General features: G+C 45.2%; 1 protein-coding gene across 13 annotated transcripts in view; it reads right to left on the bottom strand.

Moving 5' to 3' along the window:
• Positions 1 to 25,566, bottom strand: part of LRRFIP2 (LRR binding FLII interacting protein 2) — a 276,779-nt gene that overhangs the window by 43,726 nt on the left and 207,487 nt on the right. For 9 of the 13 annotated variants that reach the window (XM_063922583.1, XM_063922587.1, XM_063922586.1 and 6 more), the window contains 3 exons: positions 7,449 to 7,541; positions 7,050 to 7,142; positions 5,557 to 5,658 (listed from right to left, as the gene is read on the bottom strand). In XM_063922583.1, coding sequence (XP_063778653.1) covers positions 5,557 to 5,658; positions 7,050 to 7,142; positions 7,449 to 7,541 — 288 coding nt within the window. The remainder of the gene's footprint in view (positions 1 to 5,556; positions 5,659 to 7,049; positions 7,143 to 7,448; positions 7,542 to 25,566) is intronic. The other 4 variants (XM_063922590.1, XM_063922591.1, XM_063922595.1 and 1 more) reach the window with 1 other exon arrangement.

The raw sequence follows: 25,566 nt of genomic DNA, 5'->3' as shown, positions 1-25,566 counted from the left end.
AAAGGCAACCCAGTTTGAAATCCGCTGGCGGATATTGTCGTCCTTCACACCAGGAGACATACCTCTTCCATATTCTATGGGGTTGTTGTGAAGTGACTGCCTTTCTGGCTCAAAGCATAGTTTGCATTACAGCACCTGGAATGCCCTTCCTGGCTATAATTCGCCATTTCAACGTCCATGCCGTTAAACGTAGCCGGTGTAAGTCTGGATAGACGAACGGGCCTTGTTAAGGAAGATCTTCCTGGAGCGTCAGAGGCCAGGGTTCTTCTACCCACAGGGAAATGAGATCTGCGTACCAAGCTCTGCGTGGCCAGTCTGGGGCAATTAGGATTGTCTGAATTCTCTCTTATTCTCGTAAAGGAAATGGAGGGAACAGATATACTATTTGCTAATTCAAAGGCGTCGTTAGCACATCCACTGCAGACGCTTGTGGATCTTTTGTTCTTGAACAATAACTATGAAGCCTCTTGTTGTTCAAAGAAGCCATCATGTCTACCTATGGCCATCCCCACTGATATACTATCTGTTGGAAGATCTGAGGATGAAGACCTCACTACTCTGGGTGTAGGTCGTGTCTGCTCAGAACCGGTATAAAAGAGGGCTGAGATGGCCGTGGCATCTCTTTCTGCCTCAAGAAGTATCTTGGAAACCTCTCTCATTGCTGCTCTTCCACCTCGTTCTGTACGGCACTGATGTGGCGTTGTCGGACAGTAAATTAATGTCCTGATTGTAGTAGATGGAAAGCCTGATGTAGAGCATTGTAAATTGCAGTCACTTCCAAGATATTTATGGAGACTTCATGTGGTTTCAGGACTAACCGCACGAACGTCTGGATTCCTCAGGCTCTTTCCAGCGGAAGAAAACTATCTAAGCTACTGTGTCCAAAATCATACACAGAAACTGAAATCTCCAAATAGGCTTAAAGTGGGATTTCTGTATATTGAGAATCCCTACGTAATGTCTTAATAGCCCTTTTGTCGAGAATGATGCTGTGCAATAGCGGTTTGCAGGATAGCGCCCTTATGAGGAAGTGTCCAGATACTAAACTATGTTTTTTTAATTAGGAGTTGTAGCCTCCTCTCCACCCTGACCTTTTGAATACCTTCGGAGCTGATGAAGGACCGAAAGGTGAGGCCTGGAATTGGCAGTGGATATTTTTGAATAAAAATTCTAGGAATGCTAGATGATCTCCGCCATGACCTTTGTGAACGACCATATTAGAATGTGAAGGCAGGCCTTCTTGATATCCAAAGATAACAAGAACTCACCTTGTTCCAGTCCTGTGATGACTGCCCTAGCGAATTCCTTCTTGAAGTTGAAGACCCTTAGGGTTCAGGGACTTCATTCAGGAAGCGTCCCACCGACTCATTCAGTCTCAGAACTACCAAACAGGATGGAATAGAATCCCTTGTTCCCTGACGAGTTGGAACCAAGACAAATACCTGTGTTTGCAGGATTCTGTGTATGGCCTCCTGTAGGGATACCTGTCTTTTGAGGAAAACTTGTAAACCTGAAGTGAAAACTTATGAGGCGGGTACTCTATTTTGTATCCTTGGGTGTTAACCCAGGCATCTTGGTAGGAGCTTTTCCCATGTGACTGAAATGTCTTAGGCGTGGTCCTACATTGAGATCCTCTAGGCGCGGAAGGAGAGCTTCATGCTGTAGGCCCTGCCTGTAACAGCTGATTTCCGTCCCCTGCCTTCTGGGGCTACGGGCCATATTTGAGGCTCCTTAATGGGACCACACTGGGACTCAAACTATGATGCTTGAGTTTACTGGCACTGTGCTGTAGTGAGATGAGCCACAGAGCACATATGGCTGTGTCTCTAATCTTGCAACATGAAAGGAATGAAAGGACACTGCAAATAAGGCCGTCTAGCTGGTGAGCTGAAGGGGAAAAAAGTGGATTTGTCAGCAGTAACTTGTGAACCACTTACGTTACTCCACTCCAAACAAAACCTGCTATATATTGATGGCTTTTCACCTCTCATTTGGACTCGGCATCCGCTGTCCACTAACGAAGCCACAAGGGTCTGAGGGCGGAGACAGCCATTGATGTCATTTGAGAGTAATTCAGTCCTATCTACAGAGTGATCTCACACAATAGGTTGCTGATTGCTTTGGTGTTGTGCTAGAGTGAGCCATTGTGTCTGGATCTAGTTCAGGCTCTATTGCCCAATACACACAGGGAGATTTCACCAAGACATGCGTGCTGAGCGATCTAGCATGAACGCCCAGCACACATCTCCCCCCTGCTCAGCACACACTGCGATGCGTGCCGACCGAGGGGGCGCGTCCGCTCATTTCACCCAGCGGTGAAATGAGTGATGTGCTATATTGTGCCTGCATACAGGCCAATATAGAAACAGCGATAGCGCCGCGCATCGCTATCGCTGTGGGGCATACACACGGAGAGATCCGCGCTCAACCTCCAAGCAATCTAGTTAGATTGCCTAGAATTCAAGCACGGATCCCCCCGTGTGTACCCCCCTTAAGGGTTTTGTGACCCAGCATCAAACCTTTACAGGTTGCAGGTCCACTACTGTAGCTGTATATAATAGATTTTAGGGTGGTTTCTATACTACGGTCTGAAAGCTACTTTGGGGAGGAAGCCCCTGGGACCGGAAGTCAATATTTGTTTGACAGGCGTGAAACCAATGGATTCACTGTTAGTGGCTCTTCCCAAAGCTTCCTAAATCTAGAGATGGGAATGATGACAAAAAATCCCTAGGGAATTCACTATATTGCTGCATTAATCTGTTTGAGCGCTATGAGCCGCTGGAGCACTGGGTGAGGGGAAGCTTTATCACCTCCCTTTATAGAGACTAAAGAATCTTATTTCATTAATGTCCCTATAGGCGAAAAGAATGGTCGAAAACGGACATGTTTTCACCTGTGCATGTCGAAAATACATGGACGAGCGGCGAATCCGCTCATGCTTTCCGACAAGTCGGAATTACCGTTTCGAAAGGGCGGAAACCTGGACTTCAATCAATAGTGAAGTGTCGGAAGTACCGATGGAAATATATATATATATATATATATATATATATATCCTACATAATTATATACAGATGGAGCCACGCTAGTCGTGGCTCCCTCTGTGACTAGGCGCGCCATCACTGTGAGCGTCTCCGTCAGTACGTGCGCCCGGACGGAGACGCTCCTCATTCACTTGAATGTAGAGCGTCTCCGTCTGAGAAGGCGCGCGCACATTCAGAGACGCTTACAATGGGAAGCGGCTCTGTGCACTCCAGGCGTGATTAGGTGGACCGATCGCCTAGTCACGCTGGGAGTGCGCCTCAGCCAGCAAAGATAACGAAGGCTCCATCTGTATATACATACATATAGCCTTTAACTGGGTATATAATTTTGGGGACACTGGGAAGGTAACAATTTCTGTGGTTTGTGGAACCCCAGACTGCACTTTAGTGCATATTTGCCTACTCTCCTGGAAAGTCCGGGAGGATCCCGAAAATCGTGTGGCACCCCTGGTCCCCCGGGGAAGTGGGCAAGTCTCTTGCATTGCGCTCACCCCCGCCGCATAACACGGTCACAGAGGCATCCCTCAACAAAGAATGACGGAGTGGGGTGATGACGCAATTCGTGTTAAATCGCGTCATTGTAGCCCCGCTCCTGCTTTCCAATGGCGGTAATGTGGGCATTGTAAAGTGGGGCTACGATGACGCATTCGCATCACCACGCCCTGTACCGCCTCCTCCTATATGATCAGGCTGCTACCTCCCGGAGGGAACAGCCACAAGGTAGGCATGTATGCTTTAGTGTCCTTATCTGGAATCTCCAGAATCTCTTTTATTGTCAAATTGAGCATCTCCACTCCCTGAGAAGGGGTGTTACCATCTTAGATCTCAAATTCATTTTACAGCTAGTATGTGTAATACTTGTGTAACATGCGCTTTTGAGGCATAAATGATAACAGGATTTTTTTGGAACCCTGGTCCACAGACCTTTACAGACTTTTAAGAGCCTGTCCTGTCTGGCAACAGCCAGTTCTGAGGTAATATTTGTCAGTGTGGACAGCCAAACTGGTGTCTTTGTTACTAAATTGTGATGCAGACTTATACACTGCTTACAAAATCGTGATCCTGCTAATGCAGCATTTTCCCACAGCAAAATTACACACCTACACACACTGGAATAAAACAAGTCTCAGACACTAGTTTACCCAGATAGTAACATGAGAAGCACAGAGAAGGAAGAACCAGAACACTCTGTCTGTTAATGAAGACCTTAGCTAGGCAGAATTATTCCGGAATCCACTAGCAATGATCTGGTTTTAATGTTAACCGCTTCCCCACATTTATCCCCCACTGTTATGACAGTCTTAGATTTGTGAGGTACCCTCAGGCTGTGGTGTTAATGCAGCCACACTGCCTATCTGTAACAGCGGTGAGATGGCGCCCACTGTGTGCTGTCCTCTGCTCACTTATTATATATACTGGCAGTGCTGATATATGTTGCTGAAAGCAGTGTTCCCTCGCTCTAACAGCCTGAGATAGCCAGTTTTGCAGTTTCTTTGTCGCAGTAGCTCTCTTTATGCAGAGTAGTGTGACCAGTGTGCGTCTGTGCCGCCATTTGAACCGGGGACCCCGCTACTTGGGGCCCCATTTTTTTTCTCACCAATCTTCTTATCTTCAGCTCTGTTAGGGGTGGCGGCAGACTGCGGGTCCAAGCACTAGTCCTGAATCTGACCGCAGTGCGAGTACCCTCAGGACTGATGTCCTGTCAGCCGAGGAACTGGGGCCATGCCTCTCTATTAGGTCTGGACAGGTCTCCCCCCCGCCCCCTTCCCTCCCCAAGTCCAACAAAGCAGACAGGTAGGTGCCAGGTACCCTGTCTGAAAATAATAAAGTTTAAAATAAATATGAAGAAAAAATCTGGAGCCCTCCAGAGATGTGACCGGCTCTGAGGGCACATTTTTCTAAACTGAGCTGTGGGAGGGGAAATAGAGGGGAGGAGCCAGCACACAGTCAGTTGTAGATTTCTTAACGTGCACCGGCTCCAGCGGACCCATCTATACCCCCATTGTTATAAGCATTCCACAGTATTCCCTATGGATGGAAGGGAAATAGTTATAAAACTCTTAGGGGTTGATTTAATTACTTGGCCCTGCGAGTAAGTGCTGCTATATGCCGCACTCATGGTAGCTACTGTATAGATTAGTTGATTTTTACTTGCTGCCTCATGGGGCTGGGGTGTGTACAAAAATCCGAGAATCCAGGACGAGATTGGGCCACAAAGCTGCAAGTTTGACAGTCACAACGGCACCTCGACCCCCTCAAATTTAACTGTATTAAGCCCTTAGTTTAAAGTCATTACATAAGCCCATCACAAACCAGTAATCTTAAAACACAACATTAAAGTATTTCTACCCAAAACTAAAATCATTTGAAATGTAGAATAGCAGCTTCCTAAAACAAATTGTCTAAGTAAAAATAACATTAGAAAAAAAATCAAGCAAAATGGCAATTGAGAAAGTTACATTGCCTAGACAGTCACACTGTGCTGACACACGCAGCAGCTGACATATCGTACCTCTCCTATCTTCATTTTCCCTTTCACATCAGCCAGCTCATCTCTGAGCTCATCCCGTTCATTTTTAATGCAGTCAAAGTACTCTTTCTGTCTCTCTAGTGCCTGCACGCAGACAATTGCCCAGCAGAACAGCAAAGACAGTGAGAGCAGTAGGAAGAAAAGAGAAAGAAGGGAAATAAGATACACAAGGGAAGAATAGGAAATTGTGCACACACACAGAACACAAGTATCATTTACACTCTGCACAGGAATGGGACATGCAGTGGTCAGGCATGTAAAGAATGCATCTCAACAGGAGAGAATTTTACACAGGTACACATAAACAAAGATGTAATCATTAAAGGTGTAATCCCACAGTACTGCACCTTTACATCACTAAGAAACACGGGCGCTGAAGAAAGTAGTAAAATATTTCTCTATTATTAGATTTAGAGTCTCCACTAGTAAATTGTTTGGTTTGAAGACTGAAACCTGGAAGAATGCTATTAAAATGTGTGAAAGAGTGGCATAGGCAGTTTAAGGCAAATGACCCACTGGCATAAAAAATAATGCTTTTACTAGGAGGATACACACTGCCTAATATGCACGATATGCCTTTCTGATTTTGATGGAAACTAAATATCGTACCAATAGGCGTAGTGTGTACCCACCCTTAGTCTATAGCCAATTAAAATATATCTGCAAAACACAATTTGTTGTGTACTGTGCACACTGTCCAACAACACACACTTATCACTGAAATACTAGCATGCGTTTGCATTTTACTTGTTAGTAACAAACCCAAAAAAATAAAAATAGAGAAAATTTGTCAGGAAAACCTAAAATGGTGACACAACTTCATGGGGAGTAACAATGTTGGTGGCATTTTAGGGTGTAATACGTCTAGAGAAAGTCCATCACTCCAAATGTACTCTTTGTACTGTAGAAGTGCAATCTGGGGAAGTAGAGGTGGAAATGACCTACACATTTCAATGGTAGCACATAGGTGTGGTGTGACTACATAACTTCTACCCACTTGTGCATTCTCTCTCTGTTGTATAATGTCTAAAACAGAACTACAACCTGAAAGTTCTGATTACTTTCTCCCATTCAGATTTAATTAAAGGCAGTGAGATACTGGAGTAACAGGAAGCTGCAGCGTGCCTCTACCTTTTACAGTGCAGAGAAATGTCACATACAGAAGGGCAGTGTCAAAGACATTATTAAAGGTTTAATAAGCATGCACTATTTTAATCTTTTACAATGAGTTTCAATGTGCATTAAGGGGCCTGTATAAACAAAATTATCTCAGAAATAGGCCCCAGACTCTTCCCTACAGTGTAAGGAGCACAATCACTGGGATTACATATTATGTGTACCATCTATGGTTCACTTTGAGCAACACATACTTTTATCGGGTGGGACTTATTGATATTGTGCCATATCAGTGTTGGTCAGGTTCTGACAAGCCATGCATTACTTTTCTATTCACCACTGTCTTGGGATTTTCCTACCCCAATTTTTTTATCTTTCCAATTAACTGTCTCTTGGAGATCATACACCTCTCTGGTCAGAGAGTCTAATTTCTGCTGCATACGCTGGTTTTCCTGGAGTTAGAGGAAATAGCAAAAAGACAGAAGAAAGGAAACAGAAAAACACAAACCGAAAGAAGGAAACTTTAAAATACAAAGTAGAAATTATCAGTACAGCAATTATGCTTGCAGAAACAAGATAAGATGTAAAGAAAAAGCTACAGCTAAAGAATCAGGTAAAAGTTTTCTATAATTCATGCATGTTTAAGGAAGTATTACCACACATTGTCTGAAAGGCATACATACTAACACCACAGGCAGGACACAGAACCACAATACTTGGTCTTAATAACACCAATCTATGGCCAATGTAATTCATACCTCTATAAATTCATCTCTTTGGCGAATACCTTCTTTAAGTTCATCTAACTTGTGCTGGAGGATGCTGCAAGAGTGTTTCTGTCTCTCTAATTCCTAAAGGAGGCAAAAACAAATTATTTCATATATGCAACCTTCCTGTTCCACCAATATATAGACAGACAGACAGGCGGGAATAAGTTCCTTTTTAAGATATTGAAGTTACACTTGCAGCAACTGTTGATATTCAAACTTTTCATGTTCATTTCTGATAGAGCTGGGATGCATATTACAAGTGATATGGTTTATTATGTATATTAATTTAGGGGGAGATTTATCAAAGTTTGGAGATAAAGGGCCGTATTAAATTTGCAGCCAAATTCGACAGGTTTTGGCAGTTTTCAACAATGTCAATCCGACTTTTTTTAAAGTTGGATTGACATTGTCGAAACGGGTGTAAAATCTGTCAGATTTGGCCGCAAATCCGACAAGTCGGAAAAACTGCAGCCCCATTGAATAGGTCGAATCATGATTCAACCTAAAAAAAGTCGGAAACTGCTGTCTTTCCAACTAGACGGCATTTCCGTCTTCAACTGAATATTGACCAAAGTGGTGAAAGTTCTAAACAATCAGCTCCTAACAGTCATGTTACAGACTGTTTTTTAAAATAGAGACAAGAGCTGAGTGGTTAGAACTCTCTTCACTTTGCCTCTTCTTCAAGCTTTGATAAATATCCCCCATAAAGGTGCTGTATAGGGGCAGATTGTGAGTGCAGAGTAAAGCGTTAGAGAGCAAGTAACTGCGAACCTTGTTTAAACCATGCTGCGCTGCAGTTGGGGCAGATTAAAATGTGCAGATAGATTAAGATTACAGAAGATTGTGACTAGCTCAAAGATAAATTGCAGTATAAAAATGAAGCGGTCCAGTATTTGTGGGTTATATGCCAAAGCTGCCAGTATTTACCCTGCATGCAGAAAAATAAACATATCTACACCCCTTGCATTGCAGTTTACCTTGTTCCAAACTCAGAAACAGCTCACAGTGCCACATGTAATTTTTTTTTTTTTTTTTAAATAACATAACTTTTATTATTGCAGGAAAGTTACAACACACAATTCGATCAGCATATACCGTATATAAACCATTGCAGTCCAAATACGAACAGTATAACAATATAACCGGGACAATGAAAGTCAAAGAAAAAAGGTGGCTAAGGTTGAATGAAGCTGTACATAGGTACATAGTAGTTGCAGTAAAACATCATGTAGTACACAAGTATAAAAAACCTCTTTGTGTGATTACAGAACCATGGAATCTGGGAAAACGCGAGGAGGTGGACTATGTGTATACGTAAATAATAACTGGTGTACTGATGCCAGTCTTGTTGCGACTTTTTGCTCTGTAAATGTGGAATATATGGTGGTTAAGTGTCGACCATTCTATTTGCCAAGAGAATTTTCAGTGGCGTTGGTAATGGCCGTATACATTCCTCCCTCTGCTCATGTAGAATCTGCATTAGATATCTTGCACGCTGCTATAGTTAAACTGGAAACTAAATATGTTGAGGGGGTTCTTTTAGTAGCAGGGGATTTTAATCAGGCTAGATTGAAGGTAGTTTTACCAAAATTCTATCAATATGTTAAAGTCCCTACTAGAGGGGGAAATGTGTTGGACCATGTCTATTGTAATATTAAGGATGCTTATGCGACTTTTAGATATCCCAATATTGGTCATTCTGATCACATGTCCCTATTTTTGGTTCCAGCATACAAAACCGTAGTCCAACGGTTTAGGCCGACTAGTACTAGTATTACAGTTTGGCCTGAGGGGGCAATACAGAAACTTCAGGATGCTTTGGTATTTACTGATTGGGGGTTGTTCATTGAAGAATCACTGGGGGATGATAATAATGTGAATGTGGACTCCCTTACCTCCATGGTCCTTGGTTATGTGTGTTGTTGCATACAGAGTGTAACAATTAAAAAGTGTGTTCGTACTTACGCAAATGATAAACCATGGATAAATGGTACGGTTCGAACCTTATTAAGTGAGAGAGACAAAGCTTTCAGATCTGGTGACCAAAATGTTTTTAGGGCTGCCCGTCAAAAATTAAAAAAGGGTATAATAGAGGCAAAAAGGGCCTTTTCTGTTAAACTCGAAAGCAAGTTTAAAAATGATAAAGATGCAAAAAGTCTGTGGAAAGGTATTCAAGATATCTCTGACTACAAAGTTAATAAGAACCCCTCTCATAAAGAGGCTGACAGTTCCCTAGGGGAGACATTAAACATATTTTACTCTCGTTTTGATAGCATGGCTGTTTCCCCTGTAGACTGGGATGGGAATCTGGAGAACGCGGAGCCCCTGGTACTGGATGAATTGTCTGTCAGACGGTGCTTTGCCAGTTCTAAATCAGGTAAGGCCCCCGGCCCAGATGGGATTCCGGGAAATATTATCAAGACATGTGCTGAGCAGTTGGCTGGGATTTTTACTATAATTTTTAACCTTTCTCTTGCCACTTGTCATGTGCCTAAGTGTTTTAAGTCATCTATTATTGTCCCGGTCCCCAAAAATGGTAAGGCCAGTGAGCCAAACGATTACCGACCAATTGCTCTGACATCTCTTATAATGAAGGCCTTTGAAAGATTGGTTATGGGACACATAAAAAAAAGTATCCCAGCCAATCTGGATCCTTTTCAATTTGCATATAAAGCAAATAGGTCGACAGATGACGCTGCTATCACCTTGATTCATCGTGTGGCTACCCATCTAGAATCCACATGTTCCTCTGCGAGAATTTTGTTCGTGGATTACAGTTCGGCATTTAATACAGTAATCCCAACATCATTAGTGTCTAAATTATCTGAGTTGGGATTGAATAACTTTGTATGTAGATGGATCTTGGATTTCTTGACTAACAGGCCCCAATCTGTTAGATTGTACAATTCCCTGTCAAGCGAACTTGTAATCAGTACAGGGGTGCCTCAGGGTTGTGTACGGAGTCCCCTGCTGTACTCTCTGTTTACCTATGATTGCCATTCAAATTCGGAGTCAGTTCACATTATTAAATTTGCCGATGATATCGCAGTCGTAGGTTTAATAAGTAAGGACGATGAGTCAGAATATAGATCTGAGGTCGCTAGGTTAGAAGCTTGGAGTCAAACTAATCATTTAATTTTAAATGTAAAAAAAACAAAAGAAATGATTGTAGATTTTAGGAAAATTCACATGCAGCCTTCTTGTCCCCTAGTCGTAAATAACCAGGTTGTGGAGACAGTTGAGTCCTTTAAATTCCTGGGTATTAACATCTCCAATGACCTGTCTTGGGGTATCCATACACGATGTGTTGTTAAAAAATCCCAACAACGCCTGTTTTTATTGAGGAAAATGCGCATGGCGGGGATACGTAAGGAGATTTTAGTAAACTTTTATTCAGCAATTTTAGAGAGTGTCCTCACATACGGAATTATGGTATGGTTTGGAAACTGTACTGCTATAGAACGTAAGTCCCTTCAGAGAGTGGTTAAAACTGCAAGTAGAGTAATTGGAGTCAGCCTGCCCTGTATTCAGGATATATATGAAAAAAGGCTCCTCACTAAGGTGAAAAGTATTCTGGGAGATCTATCTCATCCAAATGGGGGGATGTTTTCTGTGTTGCCATCTAATAGGCGTTAACGTTCTATTCTTTGTCGGACAAACCGGTTAAGGGGTAGTTTTTTCCCAACAGCAATAAACATGTTAAACCAGATAGGACCGAGATAAATTGACAATTGGGAATGTCTTGGGTTTAGGAGTGCTCTCTTCGTTCTGTTCTTATGGTCTCTGTATATGCTTGCTTTTTAGTTTCGTTGATTGTTCATTGAACTATTGATGACAATAAAGTATTATTATTATTATTACTTGGTACAAATTGTATTGTATTTTCATTTACATAAACCCCAACTGATCCCAAAGGGAAAAACATAACAGAAAAAAAAAAAAAATGATTGCAGAATCACGACTGTGATAAAATCGTAATATCATGAATATGTCCAGAGTATGCTGATAGGTGACGTGAGAAAGCTCAAGTACGGGTAGTATAAGAGGAGTCCAACCATCTGGACCAAATATTATCGAATTTAGAGCTGGTCCCACGGGCCATATGAATAAAGCGTTCATGATCTATGGAGTTGTTCACTAAAGCTATCCAACCATTAAGTGCAGGACCTGTCCGCGCTATCTAGGAGCGTGTTATACACACCTTAGCTAGGGTACATAGATTTATTACATATTGAACATCAGGTCCGCTAAGAGCTTCTTCAGCTCCAACCCCCAGAACACATAGTTTAGGCATAAACACTTTAGAGGGAATTCCAGTAGTTGCCACTGCAACTTTGATCTGGGTCCAGAAAGCATGAACTACCGGGCATTCCCATATTAGGTGCCAAAACGAGCCATTATCATTACCGCATTTAAAACAATCCGCGGAGGAACGCCCCCCTAAACTTTAATCTGGTGAGGGTCAAGTAAGTTCTATGCAAGATAATAGTTGTATCTGCTGATATCGAATAGAGAGAGTAGCTTTACGTGGAGAGTCTCTGGCAGTCTCCCATTCGTCTTCATTAAGGGGCCCCAGGTCGGTCTCCCAGCGTGATTGCAAGCGAGGAATATCGTTACAGTGATGGTTGGACAGGAGAAATGAGTATGCAAGGGAGATGGATTTAGTACGCCCCAAATTTGTGATAAATATTTTAACCGGTGAGGGACGAAATATAGGAGGGTTGTCCTGAAACTGAACCCGGAGAGCATGCTAAAGCTGTAGACAGCGAAAGAAAAATGTAGAAGGAAGAACAAATTCATCTTGCAGCTGCTGAAATTATTTGAGAACATCATTGTGATGACTCCTCTAGTCCCCCATACCATACCAGATAAGGTACCCAATTCCGATAACCATCTAGAGCGCCAGAGAGGGGTGTCCAGATCTATATCATTAAACTCACATAGGGGTATATGCAATTGCGGTCGAATTCGCGGCAATTATCGCCGTTTTTTAATTCGACCAAATTCGCCAGGTGAATCCCGGCAGGTGCCTGCCGGGATTCACCATATTCAATGAAAAACGGATTCGCCAGAATCGCGGGCGAAAATCGGCCGATTTGGCGGATTTTGCCGCGATTTTAAAAAACGGGAAAAAAACGTGAAAAACCCGAAAAAAAAATGGCGTGGGGTCCCCCCTCCAAAGCATAACCAGCCTCGGGCTCTTTGAGCTGGTCCTGGTTCTAAAAATGCAGGGGAAAAATTGGCCAGGGATCCCCCGTATTTTTAAAACCAGCACCGGGCTCTGCGCCTGATGCTGGTGCCAAAAATACGGGGGACAAAAAGAGTAGGGGTCCCCCGTATTTTTAACACCAGCATCGGGCTCCACTAGCTGGACAGATAATGCCACAGCCGGGGGTCACTTTTATGCCGTGCCCTGCGGCCGTGGCATCAAATATCCAACTAGTCACCCCTGGCCGGGGTACCCTGGGGGAGTGGGGACCCCTTCAATCAAGGGGTCCCCCCCCCCCAGCCACCCAAGGGCCAGGGGTGAAGCCCGAGGCTGTCCCCCCCCATCCAATGGGCTGCGGATGGGGGGGCTGATAGCCTTTGTGATAATAAAAAGATATTGTTTTTTCCATTAGTACTACAAGTCCCAGCAAGCCTCCCCCGCAAGCTGGTACTTGGAGAACCACAAGTACCAGCATGCGGGAGAAAAACGGGCCCGCTGGTACCTGTAGTACTACTGGAAAAAAAATACCCAAATAAAAACAGGACACAGACACCGTGACTTGTACAACTTTATTACATACTGCCGACACACACATACTTACCTATGTTGACACGCCGACTGCCACGGTCGCCGACGATCCGAGGGTACCTGTGAAAAAATTATACTCACCTTCCAGCGTCCAGAGGTACATCCACGTCCAGAGGTAAATCCACGTTCTTGGCAAAAAAACAAACCGAACACCGATCCATACCGGACTAGAAAGGGGTCCAATGTTTTCACATCAGACCCCTTTCTCCCGAATGCCGGGACATCACGTGACTCCTGTCACTGACGTCCCTTCAGCCAATCAGGAAGCGCTACTTCCGTGGCGCTCACCTGATTGGCTGTCCGCTGTCTGTACTGTGACAGCGCATCGCAAAGCCGCTCCATTACTTTCAATGGTGGGAACTTTGCGGGTAGCGGTGGGGTCACCCGCCGGTCAGCCGCTGACCGGCGGGTGACCTCACCGCTAGCCGCAAAGTTCCCACCATTGAATATAATGGAGGGAGCTGTGCGATGCGCTGTCACAGTGCAGACAGCGCTCAGCCAATCAGGTGAGCGCAACGAAGTTGCGCTTCCTGATTGGCTTAGAGACCTGTCAGTGACAGCTGTCACTGACAGGTCTCATTCGTGGAAAGGTGTCCCATGTGTCAGCATGGGACCCCTTTCAGTCCGTTTTTGGTGCGGGTATTTGCGTTTTCTTATTTTGCCAAGTCCGTGGATTTATCTCTGGACCATGGTTGAGGTGAGTATTTTGAACTTTTCTTTACAGGTATCCGTGGATTCTACATGGAGAAGAGGACCGATGTCGGCGTGTGAACATAGGTAAGTATGTGTGTGTCGACGTATGAAATAAAGTTTTACTGTCGACGGTGTGTGTGTCCTGTTTTTATTTGGGTATTTTTTTCCCAGTAGTACTACAGGTACCAGCGGGCCCGTTTTTCTCCCGCATGCTGGTACTTGTGGTTCTCCAAGTACCAGCTTGCGGGGGAGGCTTGCTGGGACTTGTAGTACTATTGGAAAAAACAATATCTTTTTATTATCACAAAGGCTATCAGCCCCCCCATCCGCAGCCCATTGGATGGGGGGGGACAGCCTCGGGCTTCACCCCTGGCCCTTGGGTGGCTGGGGGGGGGGACCCCTTGATTGAAGGGGTCCCCACTCCCCCAGGGTACCCCGGCCAGGGGTGACTAGTTGGATATTTGATGCCACGGCCGCAGGGCACGGCATAAAAGTGACCCCCGGCTGTGGCATTATCTGTCCAGCTAGTGGAGCCCGATGCTGGTGTTAAAAATACGGGGGACCCCTACTCTTTTTGTCCCCCGTATTTTTGGCACCAGCACCAGGCGCAGAGCCCGGTGCTGGTTTTAAAAATACGGGGGATCCCCTGTCAATTTTTCCCCCGCATTTTTAGAACCAGGACCAGCTCAATGAGCCCGAGGCTGGTTATGCTTTGGAGGGGGGACCCCACGCCATTTTTTTTAATGATTTTACCCTTCCAGCATAAAAATAAAAAAAAATAAAAAAAATAATATTTTAAAAAATATATAAATAATATTTGTGCCTCCCAAAAAAAAAAAAAAGTACCTAATCCCTTCTAATATAAATAGATCTGCTATTCCCAAAAAAAAAAACACCAAAAAAAACATGTTTAAATTTTTTTTATTTGTTTTCACCCTCCAAAGTGTGGCGGATTGAAAATGACGAATTTGCTGTCTAAAAGCACTGCTGTCGAATTTCAAAACTTGAATTGAATATGCTTTGGTCGAATTGCAGCACTTGTATCATTGCAGAAAAGTCGAATTTGCAAAAATTCGAATTTCAAAAAGTCGAATTTTGAAAGTCCGTTTTTTGGTCGGAAAGCACTGGATTGCATAGGGGAATTTTTTTTTTTGGTCGAAAATGACCCGAAATTCGACAATTTCGGGAATTCGACCACAATTGCATATACCCCATAGTGTCCTCACTTCATGCCAAACCCTAATAGCTTGAGAGAAAATGGGAGGGCAGCGTGGAAAGGATTCTCCACTCAACAGTGCTTGTAAAGGGGTATACCCAGGGGCAGCCAGCTGAACCAGAGCCACATGCAGAGACACTAAGCCATCGTCCTGAGCCCACAAGCACAGACATGCCAACTGAGAAGCAAAATAATACAACTAAAAATGAGGAAGAGCCAATTCACCCTCATTGCTTGGTCTAGTAAGAGTATCTAAGATAATCCTGGGGCTGTTATTGGTCCAAATAAATGACGAGAGTATGGAATTAAGTTTCCTAAAAAAGGAGGTCGGAATATAAATTGGCGATTGCTGCATTATGTACAGAATTTTAGGTTACACTATCAATTTAATAAGATTCACTCTTCCCGTCACAGTAAGTGGAAGCTTACTCCATATTTTGGTCTTATCGCGTATATAGGTAAGTAAAGGTAAGAATTTTTTAGGCATAAAATTAACAGAATCATTGGTAAATATTATACAGCCATTCGACAGAAACAAACGCCTTTGTGGCGGCGAGTGAAACTACAGCAGAATCAGATTCTCCCTGATGAGGGACCTGCAGATGAGTGAAAAGCCGTCGGAAGATTACACTGGTGGACATGCTGGGCATAAATCCAAATTGGTCTGGATGGATTATAGAGGTAACTACTGTATTAAGGCGTATGGCCAGGATCTTTACCAAAATGTTTGCATCTGTGGGAATCAGGGAGATAGGCCTATAAGAGAGTCAGGAAACTTAGGATCCTTATCAGGTTTAGGTAGCACCACAATAATGGCCTCAGACATAGAGGCCGGAAGCATGCCTTCATCTAAGAGGTCATTAAAAAGTTTTAACAAACTAGGAACAAAGAATACAGAATGTTTTTTATATAATTCAACTGGTATACCATCGGTTCCCGGAGCTTTACCACCCGGAAAAGATCCAAGTGCAGTGGTCACTTCGTCCACAGTGATAGGGGCATCTAAGAAATCTGTAGCTTCGTTTTGGTAAAACTATAGAATTTAGAAAATAGGATTTTAATACCTACCGGTAAATCCTTTTCTCGTAGTCCATAAGGGATATTAGAGGAAACTAGTACGATGGGGTATAGACGGGGTCCAAAGGAGCCAGTGCACTTTAAATTTCTTTAACTGGCTGTGCTGGCTCCTCCCCTCTATGCCCCCTCCCACAGGCAGTTATAGATAAATATGTGTCAGAAGGAGAAAGGACATATATGAGAGAAGAAACATGATAACAAATGGTGGTGAGATTTACACACCACAACTATATAACAACCGGTAACAATAACAGCAACCGCTGAACAGGTAACTAGAGAACAAGAACCTGCAGAAAAGTCCACGCACTGAGGAGGGCGCCTAATATCCCTTATGGACGAGAAAAGGATTTACCGGTAGGGTAAACCGGAAGGTCCCGTACATCGCGTCCGTGATCAGACGCACTTTGAACCGGGGACCCCCCTACTCACCACTGATGTCACCTTCAGGCAGTGTTAGGGATGTGCAGCGTGCTGCGACAGCCAAGGCGCAGTGCCCGCTGAACAAACAGCTCCTCAGGACGGTGGTCCTGCAGCGGGGAAGCGGCTCTGACTCCTCGCGAGCCCGTGACCGCCCCCCCGCCCCCACTAACTCCCACAGCGCAGGTATGCTGTTGCCCAGACAGCATGCCGAAAAAAAATAAAAGACTGAAATTAAATTGAAGAAAACTCTCTGGAGCTGTAGAGATGTGCATCCTCTCTGGAGGGCACTTTTTTCTAAACTGCCTGTGAAAGGGGGCATAGAGGGAAGGAGCCAGCACACCCAGTTGAAGAAATTTTAAGTGCACTGGCTCCTTTGGACCCCGTCTATACCACATCGTACTAGTTTCCCCAATATTCGCTTATGGATGCTAGAGAAAAATTTGTGAAATTTAAACGAGATCTATATATGTCTATAGAATGAGAGGAAAACATCAGCTATATCGGGGGTGGAGAAGGCCTCTCTGACAAGAGAATCAATAAGCTGTGCAACTGTAGAAGTACTGTAGGTCGAGCATAGTGAACCAAGTGTGCCAGACAGCTGCCCGTCCTGTCAGAGTTCATATAGTGATTATGAGATCGAAGTAATATGTTACGCAAATTACGTTCTTTCAAAAACGATAGCCAAGTGGATTGAGCCTCGTACCAACGAGACCTAGCATCAACCAGCCCATCTAACAAAAATCGGTCTTCTAGCTTCCTACATTCAGAAGCCAACTCAACCTCTTTCTTTCTGTAATAGAGTTTTAAGGAGGTTATACGATGAATTAAGGTGCCCCTCATATATGCTTTAAAAGAGTCCCAGACAATAGTAGTCGATGTAGAACCCACACTATCAGAAAAGTAACCATCCCACAGATCCTCAAGATCAGAGTTTGCTTCAAAATTAAGTAGCCAAGAGGAATGAAGCTTCCAGAACACCCCTCTGGCGCTCTATATCCATCGTCATAGACAGGGGGGAATGATCGGACACCCCCCGAGCCTTATAATGGACATCAGTAATTTTGGGAAGCAGAGTTGGTGATGGCAGAGCAAGATCAATTCTGGAGAAGGAGTGGTGCGTTTTTGAGAAGCAAGAGAATTGTTTGAGCATTGGATTTTTATATCTCCATATAGCTATCCAGCCCAGTGTATCTATGAATTTAGCAAAGCCGGAAGGGCCGCTCCCCGGGTCAGGATCAGACATTTCCCTCCGCCTGTCTAGAGACTGGTTCATAAGGTTATTAAAATCTCCCATGCATATCACGGGGGTGTCAGGGGAGTGAGCTATAAAAGAGGCCGCCAGTTTCAGCACTTCATAGTTAAAGGGAGGTGGTATATATACCGCCAAAATGAAAAAAGTTTGAGAGTGAAGTTTACAGTCTAGGAAAACATACCTGTCTAGCGCATCGGTTTTAACTGAAGTCAATACAAAATGCACTGATTTTTTTGATGGGTATGGAAATCCCCCTAGAATAGGATGTATAAGAGGCATGAAATGTCCAGCCTACCCATGGCTTGCGCAGAGAAATAACTTTACCTCCCTCCAGGTGCGTCTCGGTGAGGCACACCACATCTGGATTATATTGTTTGACCAGTTTAAGAACAAGAGCAGATTGTAAAAACCAAACGAGGAGATAGGTTCAGAATCCTCTGTAAACAAGAGATTTTTTGGATATTTAAGCTTAACTCCCTCCATCCTTATGGTCTCAATGAAGCAATAGAACTTAATTCAGTTTTATGATACATTTTATCTTTTGACAGTGTTTCTTCCCCCCCCCCCCCTTTTTTTTAAATCCTCCTCCAGTTAGTATTGTTCTGCCCTTCTCCCTTTTGTACTAATATATATATATACACTAAGCAGAATTACCTTAATCATTTTAGGATACCTATACTTGATAATTAAGTTTGATAAAGTTATACATATATTTTGATATAGATGGTTATAACTGATGGTTTCCTGTTTTACATTAATAGCCAAAATTTTACTCTGGGAGCTAGGGTCATGTGACTGTGAGATCTGGTTTGGTCATTTGTTTGTATTTAGATCTTAAACATTACTTAAAAGATAAGTGGGTATTATCATCTATATATTAAATAATAAGAATTTACTTACCGATAATTCTATTTCTCGTAGTCCGTAGTGGATGCTGGGGACTCCGTAAGGACCATGGGGAATAGCGGCTCCGCAGGAGTCTGGGCACAAAAGTAAAGCTTTAGGACTACCTGGTGTGCACTGGCTCCTCCCCCTATGACCCTCCTCCAAGCCTCAGTTAGGATACTGTGCCCGGACGAGCGTACACAATAAGGAAGGATTTTGAATCCCGGGTAAGACTCATACCAGCCACACCAATCACACCGTATAACTTGTGATCTAAACCCAGTTAACAGCATGATAACAGAGGAGCCTCTAGAAAAGATGGCTCACTACAGCAATAACCCGATTTTTGGTAACAATAACTATGTACCAGTATTGCAGACAATCCGCACTTGGGATGGGCGCCCAGCATCCACTACGGACTACGAGAAATAGAATTATCGGTAACTAAATTCTTATTTTCTCTGACGTCCTAGTGGATGCTGGGGACTCCGTAAGGACCATGGGGATTATACCAAAGCTCCCAAACGGGCGGGAGAGTGCGGATGAATCTGCAGCACCAAATGAGAGAACTCCAGGTCCTCCTCAGCCAGGGTATCAAATTTATAGAATTTTACAAACGTATTTGCTCCTGACCAAGTAGCTGCTCGGCAAAGTTGTAAAGCCGAGACCCCTCGGGCAGCCGCCCAAGATGAGCCCACCTCCCTTGTGGAGTGGGCATTTACAGATTTTTGGCTGTGGCAGGCCTGCCACAGAATGTGCAAGCTGAATTGTACTACAAATCCAACGAGCAATAGTCTGCTTAGAAGCAGGAGCACCCAGCTTGTTGGGTGCATACAGGATAAACAGCGAGTCAGATTTTCTGACTCCAGCCGTCCTGGAAACATATATTTTCAGGGCCCTGACAACGTCTAGCAACTTGGAGTCCTCCAAGTCCCTAGTAGCCGCAGGCACCACCATAGGTTGGTTCAGGTGAAACGCTGAAACCACCTTAGGGAGAAACTGAGGACGAGTCCTCAATTCCGCCCTGTCCGAATGGAAAATCAGATAAGGGCTTTTACAGGATAAAGCCGCCAATTCTGACACGCGCCTGGCCCAGGCCAGGGCCAACAGCATGACCACCTTCCATGTGAGATATTTTAACTCCACAGATTTAAGTGGTTCAAACCAATGTGACTTTTGGAACCCAAAACTACATTGAGATCCCAAGGTGCCACTGGAGGCACAAAAGGAGGCTGTATATACAGTACCCCTTTTACAAACGTCTGAACTTCAGGGACTGAAGCTAGTTCTTTTTGGAAGAAAATTGACAGGGCCGAAATTTGAACCTTAATGGACCCCAATTTCAGGCCCATAGACACTCCTGTTTGCAGGAAATGTAGGAATCGACCCAGTTGAAATTCCTCCGTCGGGCCTTACTGGCCTCGCACCACGCAACATATTTTCGCCAAATGCGGTGATAATGTTTTGCGGTTACATCCTTCCTGGCTTTGATCAGGATAGGGATGACTTCATCCGGAATGCCTTTTTCCTTCAGGATCCGGCGTTCAACCGCCATGCCGTCAAACGCAGCCGCGGTAAGTCTTGGAACAGACAGGGTCCTTGCTGGAGCAGGTCCCTTCTTAGAGGTAGAGGCCACGGATCCTCCGTGAGCATCTCTTGAAGTTCCGGTTACCAAGTCCTTCTTGGCCAATCCGGAGCCACGAATATAGTGCTTACTCCTCTCCATCTTATAATTCTCAGTACCTTGTGTATGAGAGGCAGAGGATGGAACACATACACTGACCGGTACACCCACGGTGTTACCAGAGCGTCTGCTGAGGAAGTCTGCTTCCCAGTTGTCCATTCCCGGAATGAACACTGCTGACAGTGCTATCACATGATTTTCCGCCCAGCGAAGAATCCTTGCAGCTTCTGCCATTGCCCTCCTGCTTCTTGTGCCACCCTGTCTGTTTACGTGGGTGACTGCCGTGATGTTGTCCGACTGGATCAACACCGGCTGACCTTGAAGCAGAGGTCTTGCTAAGCTTAGAGCATTGGAAATGGCCCTTAGCTTCAGGATATTTATGTGAAGTGATGTCTCCAGGCTTGACCATAAGCCCTGGAAATTCCTTCCCTGTGTGACTGCTCCCCAGCCTCGCAGGCTGGCATCCGTGGTCACCAGGACCCAGTCCTGAATGCCGAATCTGCGGCCCTCTAGAAGATGAGCACTCTGCAACCACCACAGGAGGGACACCCTTGTCCTTGGTGACAGGGTTATCCGCTGATGCATCTGAAGATGCGACCCGGACCATTTGTCCAGCAGGTCCCACTGGAAAGTTCTTGCGTGGAATCTGCCGAATGGGATTGCTTCGTAGGAAGCCACCATTTTTCCCAGAACCCTTGTGCATTGATGCACTGAGACTTGGCTCGGTTTTAGGAGGTTCCTGACTAGCTCGGATAACTCCTTGGCTTTCTCCTCCGGGAGAAACACCTTTTTCTGGACTGTGTCCAGGATCATCCCTAGGAACAGAAGACGAGTCGTCGGAACCAGCTGCGATTTTGGAATATTGAGAATCCAACCGTGCTGCCGCAACACTACCTGAGATAGTGCTACACCGACCTCCAACTGTTCTCTGGATCTTACCCTTATCAGGAGATCGTCCAAGTAAGGGATAACTAAAAATCCCTTCCTTCGAAGGAGTATCATCATTTCGGCCGTTACCTTGGTAAAGACCCGGGGTGCCGTGGACCATCCAAACGGCAGCGTCTGAAACTGATAGTGACAGTTCTGTACCACAAACCTGAGGTACCCTTGGTGAAAAGGGTAAATTGGGACATGAAGGTAAGCATCCTTGATGTCCCAAGACATCATGTAGTCCCCTTCTTCCAGGTTCGCAATCACTGCTCTGAGTGACTCCATCTTGAATTTGAACCTCCGTATGTAAGTGTTCAAAGATTTTAGATTTAGAATCGGTCTCACCGAGCCATCCGGCTTCGGTACCACAACAGTGTGGAATAATACCCCGTTCCCTGTTGCAGGAGGGGTATCTTGATTATCACCTGCTGGGAATACAGCTTGTGAATGGCTTCCAAAACTGCCTCCCTGTCAGAGGGAGACGTCGGTAAAGCCGACTTTAGGAAAACGGCGAGGGGGAGACGTCTCGAATTCCAATTTGTACCCCTGAGATATCACCTGAAGGATCCAGGGGTCTACTTGCGAGTGAGCCCACTGCGCGCTGAAATTCATTGAGACGGGCCCCCACCGTGCCTGAGTCTGCTTGTAAAGCCCCAGCGTCATGCTGAGGGCTTGGCAGAGGCGGGAGAGGGCTTCTGTTCCTGGGAACTGGCTGATTTCTGCAGCCTTTTTCCTCTCCCTCTGTCACGGGGCAGAAATGAGGAACCTTTTGCCCGCTTGCCCTTCTGGGAACGAAAGGACTGCGCCTGATAATACGGCGTCTTCTTATGTTGAGAGGCGACCTGGGGTACAAACGTGGATTTCCCAGCTGTTGCCGTGGCCACCAGGTCTGAAAGACCGACCCCAAATAACTCCTCCCCTTTATAAGGCAATACTTCCAAATGCCGTTTGGAATCCGCATCACCTGACCACTGTCGTGTCCATAACCCTCTTCTGGCAGAAATGGACAACGCACTTACACTTGATGCCAGTCGGCAAATATTCCGCTGTGCATCACGCATATATAGAAATGCATCTTTTAAATGCTCTATAGGCAATAATATACTGTCCCTATCTAGGGTATCAATATTTTCAGTCAGGGAATCCGACCACGCCAACCCAGCACTGCACATCCAGGCTGAGGCGATTGCTGGTCGCAGTATAACACCAGTATGTGTGTAAATACATTTTAGGATACCCTCCTGCTTTCTATCAGCAGGATCCTTAAGGGCGGCCATCTCAGGAGAGGGTAGAGCCCTTGTTCTTACAAGCGTGTGAGCGCTTTACCCACCCTAGGGGGTGTTTCCCAACGCACCCTAACCTCTGGCGGGAAAGGATATAATGCCAATAACATTTTAGAAATTATCAGTTGTTATCGGGGGAAACCCACGCATCATCACACACCTCATTTAATTTCTCAGATTCAGGAAAACTACAGGTAGTTTTTCCTCACCGAACATAATACCCCTTTTTGGTGGTACTCGTATTATCAGAAATGTGTAAAACATTTTTCATTGCCTCAATCATGTAACGTGTGGCCCTACTGGAAGTCACATTTGTCTCTTCACCGTCGACACTGGAGTCAGTATCCGTGTCGGCGTCTGTATCTGACATCTGAGGTAACGGGCGCTTTAGAGCCCCTGACGGCCTATGAGACGTCTGGACAGGCACAAGCTGAGTAGCCGGCTGTCTCATGTCAACCACTGTCTTTTATACAGAGCTGACACTGTCACGTAATTCCTTCCAACAGTTCATCCACTCAGGTGTCGACCCCCTAGGGGGTGACATCACTATTACAGGCAATTTGCTCCGTCTCCACATCATTTTCCTCCTCATACATGTCGACACAAACGTACCGACACACAGCACACACACAGGGAATGCTCTGATAGAGGACAGGACCCCACTAGCCCTTTGGGGAGACAGAGGGAGAGTTTGCCAGCACACACCAGAGCGCTATATATATATATATACAGGGATAACCTTATATAAGTGTTTTTCCCCTTATAGCTGCTGTATTTTTAATACTGCGCCTAATTAGTGCCCCCCTCTCTTTTTTAACCCTTTCTGTAGTGTAGTGACTGCAGGGGAGAGCCAGGGAGCTTCCCTCCAACGGAGCTGTGAGGGAAAATGGCGCCAGTGTGCTGAGGAGATAGGCTCCGCCCCCTTCTCGGCGGCCTTATCTCCCGTTTTTCTGTGTATTCTGGCAGGGGTTAAAATTCATCCATATAGCCCTGGGGGCTATATGTGATGTATTTTCGCCAGCCAAGGTGTTTTTATTGCTGCTCAGGGCGCCCCCCCCTAGCGCCCTGCACCCTCAGTGACCGAAGTGTGAAGTGTGCTGAGGAGCAATGGCGCACAGCTGCAGTGCTGTGCGCTACCTTGGTGAAGACAGGATGTCTTCTGCCGCCGATTTTCCGGACCTCTTCTTGCTTCTGGCTCTGTAAGGGGGCCGGCGGCGCGGCTCTGGGACCGGACTCCATGGCTGGGCCTGTGTTCGATCCCTCTGGAGCTAATGGTGTCCAGTAGCCTAAGAAGCCCAATCCACTCTGCACGCAGGTGAGTTCGCTTCTTCTCCCCTTAGTCCCTCGATGCAGTGAGCCTGTTGCCAGCAGGTCTCACTGAAAATAAAAAACCTAAAACTAAACTTTTCACTAAGCAGCTCAGGAGAGCCACCTAGTGTGCACCCTTCTCGTTCGGGCACAAAAATCTAACTGAGGCTTGGAGGAGGGTCATAGGGGGAGGAGCCAGTGCACACCAGGTAGTCCTAAAGCTTTACTTTTGTGCCCAGACTCCTGCGGAGCCGCTATTCCCCATGGTCCTTACGGAGTCCCCAGCATCCACTAGGACGTCAGAGAAATTAAGATTATTTCTTTTGTTTTAAATTATCCCTAGGTGAGGATTACGTGATTGTGACATGTTATCAGTGTATAGAAATGTAAACGTCATGTGACCGGATAAATTGATTGTGTACCATTAGAGGGAGCTATAATATCTGCCCTGTTGTGAGCTGCCGTCCGGTCACGTGGCCATGTTCATTGTTGAATAATGAGGTGTGGTCACATGGCCGGAGACACGTATCTATAGTGTTTTCCCCTCTGTTTACGCCGTCCGATCACCTGACCATGTCCTTTGATAAAGAGTGGGATGTGGTCACGTGACCGGAAACATGACATCATCGGATGCCCTAATAGGGGCATAGGAGACACGCATTTATAATGTTTGTCCCGCTGTTAGCCGTCGTCCGACGACGTGGCCAATTCTATTGATGGGGAGCGGGGTGGGGTCACGTGACCGGAAACATGACGTTACCGGAAGCCCAAATAAGGGCATAGGCGTTTATCATGTGACACGGAAGTTTGGGCCAGAGAGATCCATGGTCGTCACAGCAACCTAGGTTGTTGTTGACACTACCAATGACGGCGCTCTGTGAAGGTGACCACGTGATCGTGTTTTATATTATACTGAGAAATACATTTTTATTTTATAGTTTACAAGCTTCGTTTTTTTATTTTAAAAGAAGAGTAATATATGGTTTGTCTTCCTGCTGCTTTCTATAGAATTTGAGATTGTTTTGGATATACACTGCTCAAAAAAAAATAAAGGGAACACTTAAACAACACACAATCACACTTCTGTGAAATCAAACTGTCCACTTAGGAAGCAACACTGATTGACAATCAATTTCACATGCTGTTGTGCAAATGAAATAGACAACAGGTGGAAATTATAGGCAATTAGCTAGACACCCCCAACAAAGGAGTTGTTCTGCAGGTGGTGACCACAGACCACTTCTCAGCTCCTATGCTTTCTGGCTGATGTTTTGGTCACTTTTGAAAGCTGGCGGTGCTTTCACTCTAGTGGTAGCATGAGACGGAGTCTACAACCCACACAAGTGGCTCAGGTAGTGCAGCTCATCCAGGATGGCACATCAATGCAAGAAGGTTTGCTGTGTCTGTCAGCGTAGTGTCCAGAGCATGGAGGCGCTACCAGGAGACAGGCCAGTACATCAGGAGACGTGGAGGAGGCCGTAGGAGGGCAACAACCCAGCAGCAGGACCGCTACCTCCGCCTTTGTGCAAGGAGGAACAGGAGGAGCACTGCCAGAGCCCTG

This window comes from Pseudophryne corroboree, chromosome 5 (assembly GCF_028390025.1).
Source record: "Pseudophryne corroboree isolate aPseCor3 chromosome 5, aPseCor3.hap2, whole genome shotgun sequence".
In the NCBI taxonomy this organism is placed as follows: Eukaryota; Metazoa; Chordata; class Amphibia; order Anura; family Myobatrachidae; genus Pseudophryne; species Pseudophryne corroboree.
The sequence above is the reverse complement of the archived record's forward strand: the minus strand, read 5'-3'. Positions and strand labels throughout refer to the sequence as shown.